The sequence below is a fragment of the Elephantulus edwardii genome, unplaced genomic scaffold (genome assembly GCF_000299155.1).
Source record: "Elephantulus edwardii isolate Elephantulus edwardi_28Jun2011 unplaced genomic scaffold, EleEdw1.0 scaffold00216, whole genome shotgun sequence".
In the NCBI taxonomy this organism is placed as follows: domain Eukaryota; kingdom Metazoa; phylum Chordata; class Mammalia; order Macroscelidea; family Macroscelididae; genus Elephantulus; species Elephantulus edwardii.
The window spans coordinates 1,190,194-1,200,469 of NW_006399966.1; the positions used below are offsets into that span (position 1 = coordinate 1,190,194).

Here is a 10,276-nt window from a genome sequence, read left to right on the forward strand (position 1 = left end):
GATTTTGCACTATCTGTCCTGAGTCAGGGGCCAACTTGACCAGGGAAAGGGGTACACAGGTCTGAATCCCCATGTCAAATTCGCCTTGTACTTCTTGCTTAGTTAGCCTATAACTTACCTGGCCCTGAGACAGCTTTTTAAAATTTTATTGAAACACAGCCACATCCATACATTTATGCATTATTGAGGGCTGCTTCCTGAACTCTGATGGTAAAGTCTGTAGCGAGTTGCACTGCCAACCCACAGGTCAAGCCGGTTGAAATCCACCAGCAGTTCTGTGGGAGAAAGAAGAGTGATCTCCTCCTAGATGAAGCAGAGCCCTGGAAATCTACTGGAGGCTCAGCTACGAGTCAATTTCTACTCAAGTGCCTTCTTTCAGACAACAAAAGGAGTGGAGAAGTAATAAGAGAGACTGAATAGCCTACAAAGTCCAAAGCATTTCACAGAAAGAATCTGCTGACCCCTTGTCAAGCCTTCTTCTGAGAGAAAGATTTTCTGAGTGAGCAAAAGTGCAATAACCAATCAGGTCAATGTGACTTGGGGTGAAGGTAAAGACAGAAGGAATCTGTGCCTAGGATTTTCTACCCTTCTGCTACTGTGCAATCATTACTGACTGGGGTAATTAAAAAAAAAAAACACACAAAAAACAAAAAACACTACACTGCAATTTAGGACACTGGTATTTTCCTAAGGCGCCCAAAACAGGAAACCATCTTGGGGATGTCTGCCTTACTGGGAAAATGTCCTTTTCCGATAATAATAGCCATTCTTTTGTGGTGAGCAGTGTGATTAAGTAAATGCCCTTTAGACCAGCAGGCAGTGTAACTTTTCCCAACATGCGTTAGAGTTTTGCATTCTTCAATCTCAAACAGTCGCCACTCAAAGAAGACACTAACATATTATAACCTAGAGCCACATATAAGCAACTCAACAGTTTAAATACAATAGTAACACAGCACTTGTGGTAAGAATGGCCTAAGATCATGATTCATGTTCAAGTTAAATGAAATTATTTCTCTCTCATGTAAAACCCCCTAAATAAAAGCAGAACCAGGAAAATCAGTGAATTATGAACCTTCTCGGTCTTCCACATGAGTTGAGCAAATCCAATATGCATCTAAAATAGAAAGTTTAAACCCAGAATATATGATTTTTTTTCCCCTCCAGTGACTTTCAAAGGCACATTAGTATCTGTGTGCAGTTGTGGTGTCTCACAGAACATGTCCATAGAGAACATACGTTTCATTCTCAGCTCCATTGGTCTTGCTTTTCCGCTGTTTCTGCTCATTGGTTGTTGGAGGCGCCTGTCCCATGGCAGGAGGTTTCCGCTTTGCCAACATTTTCCGTTGTCTTTCTATCTCTTCCCTCTGTGAATTTATCCTTTCCTGTTGTCTACAGATATAAAAGACGGTGGACAGGGAAGGAAGGTAAATTTTTAACACAGTTACAGAAAACACAACTGGCCTCTACATTGTGTGTATTATCAGGATTCCTACACCAATTACTCATGTTCTTGAAATTGTTTATCTTCTTAAATTAAGAGAGTTCTGGAGACCTAGTGGCAAAAAGCTACCCTGCAACCCATGTGCTCTGCACGTGATAATCTGAATCCACTACCTACGCCACGGGAGAAGGATGGGCATTTTCCTCCCATTCGATTAACTGCCTCTGAAATACCGGAGGGTTAGCTAAGGGTTGGTTCAACTCAAGGGTACATCATAACTACTACGTAAAGAATAAATGTCATCAGATATCCTTAGTTTTAGCTCATTTTGGCATCTAGAATATGCTGTAACTTCTCTTAGAACAGGAATCATGTTTGCTGACTGTTAAATCCCCTAGCAGTGCTCTTCAGGAGCTGATTCTTTCCTCTTATTTTGACTCCGTCTTAAGTGTGCTGCTCTTTATCACTTATACAGTACTTCTCTCATATTCTTTCATAGATGTAATGATAATTTCATAGTCATTTAAATCTAGATCAGGCCACTTAAACAGCTTTGCTTATAAAAGAACACAAGAGAATCAATCTTAAGCACCTTTATCACCAAACCTTTATTGTCTGAGTATACAGTCAATAATTATAGGAGATGTGCTAAAATAAAAACTCACATGTTTTCAGACATTATTTTAACTGGCAAATCTTTAGCAGTAATCAACATACGTTGTTGTTGTTAAGTGCCATCAAGTCATTGACGACTCATAGTGACCCTATGAACGAAAGACCTGAACACTTGTATAACTTTCATTGTTTCTCCAAATTCATAGGGTCTCCAGAAGCAGGCTATTTCGGAAGTGGATGCCACTCCTGCTCCCAAGCTTGTTTTAATATACCAACTGAATATCCGAGATTCAAAAATTAAAAGGCGCCCCAAATTTCAAGTGTCTGTAAATACTGGGGCCTGTGAAATTGTGTGAACTATCCAGCAGAGATCTGACGTTTAAAGAATAAACAATGTGATTGTCTCATGATAAATCATGTATTTAAGAATCACACAGTTCACAAGAAATCATTTATTATTTCAAAATCAAAATGTGATTCTATGCTCCCTTACACAGCAGAATAGACTAGACTAGCATTACAATGTTGTATAATGTAAATTTTCCCCAACCACCAGACTGTAAATGACCTCAATTCTTTATACTGTTCAAATCTAGTATATTAATGTTGTCCATTATAGTATCAGCAAAGCATTAGCAAAGAATTTTTACTGTCTTGCTATCAAGTGTTAATTAAAATATAATTTCAAGACTTAAAATACAGTATACTAAATAACACTAATATTAACATAATAATGCTCTCAGATCTGAGATAAAGTATTTTTTTTTAAAGAGTAATGGCATTTTGGAAAAAAAATATTTAAGAAAGAAAAATGGCCAATCCAGAAAAAAAAAATTACAAATCTAACATGATTTTCCCCATTATAAGTAAAACTACTATTTAGGGAACTAAGATCACTCTTGAAAAGAGAGCCAGGAAACAAAGCAAAAGCAAAAGAAACAATACTGAGATAGCTACTGAGATACTATTTAATTATCTGATTGAAATTTGAAAAATCTAACACGTGATCTCACAAAACCAAGATGTGCTGCCTGTTGTTCAGCTACCTCACCCAGCAAAATGTTATTTGGGAGGTCATTAGGTATGTTTTTAAAATAAAGAATCTCAAGTTCTACACTAAAACTTCCAGACAAAGAGTTAACCTATTAAAGCAAAACTTTAGGGGAAATAAATGCTAACCCTCTAGAAAGGAAAACCCTGGTTAAGAATCTCATTTAAGGAGTTCCAATTTTTTTAAAAAAAGAAAAGTTCCAATTTCTCTGATTTGATGGCTGTACAGCAAAATGATCATTTTGTATTCTGTAACTATGTTTGTTTTTCCAGAACCTTCTAGGCACCAGGCTCCTTATAAAGTAAAAAGACATAATATAACAACTATTAGTAAAAATATTAATCCCTTCTTAAAACAAACTATATTTTTTGTATCTATACATCAAACTTATTATCTTGTAAAAGTCTAACACTCAATCTGAGTGATAATTAGGTGACTCTTCTGATCCCATTCAAACAAATCTGGAAAACTGACAGTGTGCACATAATCCCCCCCCCCCCAGGTTATATGCACGTATGGTCAGGGAGTTATATAAAGAATATATACCTCTGTATAGTTGCTATTTACACTGCCAGGCACATTATTATTTTAAGAGCTCAGATGGATGCTGCTCTAAAACTCTACCACCTGACTTAACAATCTTTTTTTTCCCTTCCAAGGTGTTCCAATGTTTTTTTTGTTTTTTTTTTACTAAATAGCCTCACTTCAAACCCAAATATGGATATTTATTAAAACACACCTAAACAATTTGCAGGCTAGTCTTTCATATTTAAAACAATTACTAATGTGTAATCCAGAGGTGATTTTCACAAATATTAATGACATCAGTATTTGTACTTTCCTTTCAGTCATAAATTTATTATTTATTTTATTATTATTTAAAAGTAGTCATACACTTACCCATTAATGTTTGATAAGCTATTTTTTATTTTATTTTATTATTTTTGTGTGCATGTACCGTCAAATCAGATCTGACTGGTACAGGAGGAGATTGCCCCTCCTTCCCCGGCAGAGCATCTGGTATGATAAGCTATTTCATAGAAAGAAAAACCAGGTAGAAGAGACCAGGTAGCTTTTGACTCTTAAGAGATATGTAGATCAAAAGTTTGAGAGCAGGAAATAGAATGCATACCCAATGGTCTCCATGAAAAATTATCTCCACTTTTGGGAGCCACAGAGGCTACACGAAACCCTATAACTACTGCTTGATATACTTTTTAAACCTTAAACCACATATTCTCTGAATCTTCTTGAAACCAAAGAATAGCTTAACTAGTAAAATAAAAATGTGCTCTTTTGAGATGCAAATCAAAACAACTATGATATATCATCTCACCCCAGTAACAATAGCAAAATTCAACACAGCAGCAAACAACAAATGTTGAAGAGGTTGTGGACAAAGTGGAATCCTTATTCACTGTTGGTGGGAATGCAAAACGGTGCAATCATTCTGGAAGGCAGTATGGGGCTTTCTCAAGAAGCTGGAAATAGAAATACATTTGACCCAGCAATTCCACTACTGGGAATATACCCTAAAGAAACCAGAACTGCCACTGAACCAAATATATGCCATACCCATGTTGACGGCAGCACTGTTCACAATAGCAAAGGAATGGAAATAATCCAAGTGTCCATCAACAAATGAATGGATACAGAAACGGTGGTATATTTACATACTGGAATACTATGCAGCACTGAAAAACAAGGAACTCATGAATTATACAAAATGGGTGACCCTGGAGGACATTATGCTGAGTGAAATATCTCAGTCACAAAAGGACAAATACTGGGGAGCTCTGGTGGCCTAGTGGCAAGAAGCTGCACTGCAATCCCAGAGATATGTGGTTTGAATCCACCAGATGCTTTGCCGGAGAAGGAGGGGCCATTTCCTCCTGTACCAGTCAGATCCAATTTGACGGTACACGCACAGAGAAAATAATAAAAATTTTTTTAAAACAAAAGGACAAATACTGCAAAATTCCACTGTTGTAAAGACAAGACTTACATCAGGGTTTGGGGGAAACTAAGAAAAGAAGAGATCAATAATGTACACTGTATGGAAACAGATGAGGGAAAGAACTGCTTAAAAGGAATACATGAGTAGGTATTATTTGTATGAAAACAGTTCAGAATAAGAGCTGCATAGTAAAGTGGACTGGTATGGGGGTGGGAATTGTACAACAATGAAAGAATTTTTTTTTCCCCAAAGAGAAAAGTGAACTGGGTGGGAAGGCAAAGAAGAAAATATGCAACAATGAAGGAATGAAAATTCAAATTCTCTATAAGCTTCCATTAAAATATCAATTAAAAAATTGTGCTCTTTTAAGAATTATCTATATAAGACCAACTGACAACAGGAACTTGAAAGACTCACTAGAAAACTTATGGGCGAAAAAACTTTATGTTAGTAGGAGAGGAACAACTTGAAAAAGGAGGTTGAGAATATCTGCACAACTTGAAGAATGAAATAAATCCCACTGAACTATACACATAGGGACTGTTGGATTGTATACTCTGCTATGTACATAGTAAAACACCATATAAAGTTCTAGTCTAGTCTCAGATGAAAATGACTGACTTAACAAATCAAAATAAATAGATACATTACAAAAACTACAACCTTAAGTGGAAATAAGTGGTTTGTTTTCTTTTAAAACCCTGAACTTGTTAACAGCAGCAGCTGTTTACACTGTTAAAAGTTTTAGGATTTTAAATGTTAATTCCCTCCATGGAGTAAACATCTGAAGGCTTCAAATCAAAAGTAACTCAGATTGCAAGTTGCAGGCAATCACAGATGGCAGGGTCAGTTTGTCATCAAAGAAGTGACTCTGATGACTGGTCTACTTCAAGAGTCTCAGGCACAGGGTCTATACATTTCTTCTATGGTTTTACATTGTTTTATAGATAGCTCAGTTAACTGCTCCTTAGGTCTCTGTACATTTCATTTTCCTGTGGGTCTAGAATAAAGGCCCAGCAGAATCCTCATCAACAGCTACTATATACCAAGTTCAACCTCAGATTTTCCTCCCTTTGCATCAACAATTTGGATGGGTCTACTAATGTACAACTCTTTTTCTTTTTTTCCTCTAATTATATGTATCACGTATTTTAGGATTTTATCATCTTCTTTTGCACACGTAGCAAACAACAAGGAATGAAAAGAGAACTACAATAGTTAATTCTATGATTACAGAACATATAAAAAGTTCAAATCACCAACATCCAATTCTCCATTTAATCATGAAAATTCACTTACTTGATAAGATTCTGAAAAGCGTAACCATCTGTCCACTGCTCAGTAAAAGAGGCCCCGTGTCGGACAGTGGTAAAATGACCCAATCTCAAACGGTCTTGCATACTTTTATCTCTACATGCCATCTTCTCTTGTTTTGACTTAGGAGAAGGACAAAAATAGGAAAAAAAGATAATAAATTCAACATCAATTAACATGGGAAAGATACTTTTTGGAAACAAGACATTTTCTAAGCATCAAGCAAAATACTTTTGAAAAATTACATTCTCTCTCAGAATAGCCAGCAATGACTTCTCTGTGACAGCAGCCAAGCACTGTGACAGGCTGTGGAACTAAAGATCTGTAGTGTCTTCCTTTGTAAGTTTCTCCCATCTGCCTACACCTTATGTCAATTAATACTAACCCACTAAACATAAAACCCATTGTCAGAGTCAATTTTGACTCAAAATGACCACACATGACACAGAACTTCCCCAAAGTGTTCTCAATGTTATAAATCTTTAACAGAAGAATTGCTGTTGTTGTTGAGTACCACTGAGTCAGAACTGACCCATACCTGACCCTCCAGAGGGTTTTCAGAGGCAGTTAATTACATGGGAAGAGACTCAGTGGAGCAGCTGGTGGATTTGAACTGTGTGCCTTTGGGATTACAGTGCAGTTTCTTACCACTAGACCACCAGAGCTCCCCGAGTATAAGGGAAGTAGACTGCCGTATTTTTCTCTGTGAAGCACCTGGAAGGTTCAAACTGCCAACCTTTTAGTTAGGAGTCAAGCATGTTAACTGCTGCGCTCCTAAGTTAATATACAGAACTCAATATACGACTGTCAGTCAGGACACTACTGAACCTCTGCCAGATTGTCAAGACTGAAAATTGAGTGGAGCATCTTTCTCCCACTGAGTCACTGATAAGCATCGCAGATTTTGGTATCTCATCTTTAGAGCACTTGTTAATTCCTAAAATGTTTTCCTATCTTCTGTTCCTTCTCCATCCAGTATATTCTAGAGGCCTGCTGCCAACTCATCTTCTCAAAACACCACTCTGCAAGCTTCAAGTTAAATGTACCAAGCCTTTCATGACTATTTGTTGCCAAAATCCCAATTCCTGGCATAAAAAGTCTTCTGTACATCACACTCAAAGCAATCAGATGCATGTCTCAAAGCACTATGCTGGTGGCTGTGTGATTCCGTTTCATACAAAGAATTCTGATCTTTCCCCTCAACATTATTAAACTTTTAAAATGTGTATATGTCAAGTAAGGAGTCACAACAATGGTATACAAGAAGCATCTTGGAATAGAGTTCAGATGACTAATAATCTAATAATCACTAACCTTTTCTATAAGAAGTTTCTTGCTCATTGTTACACATCTATTTAATCGTTCCTTGTATTTCTCTAGCATCTTTTGCTGCTCATCAATCTGCCGTCTCAAATCACAGTTGGCCTATAATGGGGAAAAAAATTTCAATTAACTCCAAGGAATAAAGATTAATACAGAATCAATTTCTAGGAAGTTGGGGGGGAAAAAAAGTTTCTGCCTGTTATTAAAACAAACAAAAAATAAGGTTTAAGGAGAGTATATCTTTAAAAAAAGCAAATACTTCATTCCTTTATCTTCCTTCAGTAATTTGTTATTTATGTATTAATCATGAATCTCTAATAAAGCAGGCATTCCCCCACACACACACTGATCATAGATTCCCCCCTAGACAGTCAGGGTGGTTTCACCAAGTACCTGGCACATGCCTAAACTGTCATAAAAAAAAAAGGGAAAACCACCAATGAATTAGATGTTTAAAAATAGATACAAAGTGATTAAAACACTTAAACATTTTTCATTTTTTAAATGAAAGTCTATAACTCATTGGTTTTCCTTCAATTATCCATGTTTTTATTTATAAGATCAATTATAATCATTTAATGTAATTACTTGCAATGTCTCATCAAACCCTTATTGTACACTGTCCTTTTTGTCACTTAACTTTATTAATTTTTGTTCCTCTCTCTGGAGTTCTGATGGCCTAGTGGCAAGAAACTGCACTGCAATCCCAAAAGCACACGGTTCCAAGCCACCAGGTGCTCAGTGGGAGAAAGATGGACAATCTCCTCCCATGAGATTAACTGCCTCTGAGATGGACAATCCCCTCCCATGGGATTAACTGCCTCTGAAAACCTTCCCAAGGGGCAGGTAATGGGTTAGTTCTGGCTCTATGGTAAACAACAACAACTACTACTCTCCTTTCTAATCCTTTAAGGTGGATTCTATGTCATGTAACCATTCCATTAGCATTTTACTATCGTGTTCTTATATATAAATAGTCCTTTGGGCCTGACTTATGTCACTCAATATAATTTGTTCTAGATACATCCATTTTGTGCAGTATTTCACAAATTCTTTTGAAGATGTAGAATACTCCATTGTGTGACTGTACTATGGTTTCTTAAGCAGTTCATTCATTGTCTGTTGACAGACACTTGGGTTGTTTCCACCTTTGTCAGTGTAAATGGTACTGCAATAAACATAAGTTTGAGTGTGTCAATTTGTGTTGTAGCTTTTATTTCTTGGAGGTATATATACCTAATAGTGGGATTGCTGGATTAAATGGCATTTCTATTCCTAAGCATTTATACATTTAAAACTCTTCAAATAAAGTTTTTAGTGTTTATTTCTTATTCTTCAACTTTTATTTCAAAAAATGAAATGTGAATTTACAAATATGGTTCTTAACAGAGAAGTCAGACATATCTATGCTTGCAAAAGACAGGATTAAACAACTTAAGTACTAGATCCTTGGCTATTCAAAAAAAATGCAAGAATATAAATACATAGTTAATTCAGCTGTTGTCACAGCCTCCAAGATGGGCTAACTACTCTGAAAAACTCATGCCTCTTTTTAGGAACAGAGAAGTAAAGAAATCACTAGTCCAAAGTCAATTCGATTTGTTCTGTGTTAAGCAAATGATGTCCTGTTTCTGTAATATCATACGGTGTCTTGTTTGTTTGGGATTTTTTTTTAAAAAAGTTTTAACCTATATGGAACAAAGAAAAGTGAAGAAAAGCAAAGCTGTATATAAACAATTAGTCCAAAAGACTAATGGATCACTCAAACTTCAACTTCCACAACCATGAGATCAGAAGAACCCAGACAACGTTCACAGGAGAAGGTTCTGAACAGAATGGGAGAACATATAAAACAAAACCTCAGGGGTGGGCAGGGAGAAAAGTGCAACAATGAATGAATGGAAATCCAAAATCTCTGCAAATGTTCATTAAAATTAATAATTAAAAAAAATCGCCAAGTGTAGTCATGCAAAAGAGTGCTGGAATCTTCTGAGATTTTGTTGTTTAGTCATCCTTCAAGCATGGAACAAAATTCACCCCTGAGGTACAAGTAATAATAATAAAAAATAACAAATAAAAAATAAAATGATACAGTGAGCAATTCTTACCAGGGAGGCACTCCTTCTTTAGAACAATTAACCAAGAAGATCAAAAGGTATAAAGATTTAAAGGCAGGAAGAGGTAGGGCAGAGGGAAATATGGAAATGAGAAAAATAGGGCAGTAATGGGAAGAAAGTTGTTAAATAGGGCACTGTAATTAATGTTAAAATTGTGTGTAAATGGTTGAATGAAAATTAATTTGCTCAGTCTTATTCAAACTGCAAGTTTAAAAAATATGAGAAAACATTTTTCACAGAAAAAAATTTAAATTGCCTAACCAAATGATGTAAGTAGTCCTGAAACAGAAAAAAGCACAAAAAGAAGACATTACAGAAATGTCTCAATCTTTAAGACTTTTCTTCATTTTTTTTTTAATTTCAAACGAGTTGGTTTAATTCCAGGTGGTACAGAATTCTGGGCATAATGAAGAATGAAGATTCTGACAGGATTCTGGATTCCATTTACTTTGACT

The 10,276-nt window shown here is 36.0% G+C and overlaps 1 protein-coding gene across 2 annotated transcripts in view; it reads right to left on the reverse strand.

The window, feature by feature from the left end:
• Positions 1-10,276, reverse strand: part of TLK2 (tousled-like kinase 2) — a 150,737-nt gene that overhangs the window by 36,085 nt on the left and 104,376 nt on the right. For both annotated transcript variants that reach the window (XM_006897800.1, XM_006897801.1), the window contains 3 exons: positions 7,696-7,806; positions 6,367-6,503; positions 1,240-1,392 (listed from right to left, as the gene is read on the reverse strand). In XM_006897800.1, coding sequence (XP_006897862.1) covers positions 1,240-1,392; positions 6,367-6,503; positions 7,696-7,806 — 401 coding nt within the window. The remainder of the gene's footprint in view (positions 1-1,239; positions 1,393-6,366; positions 6,504-7,695; positions 7,807-10,276) is intronic.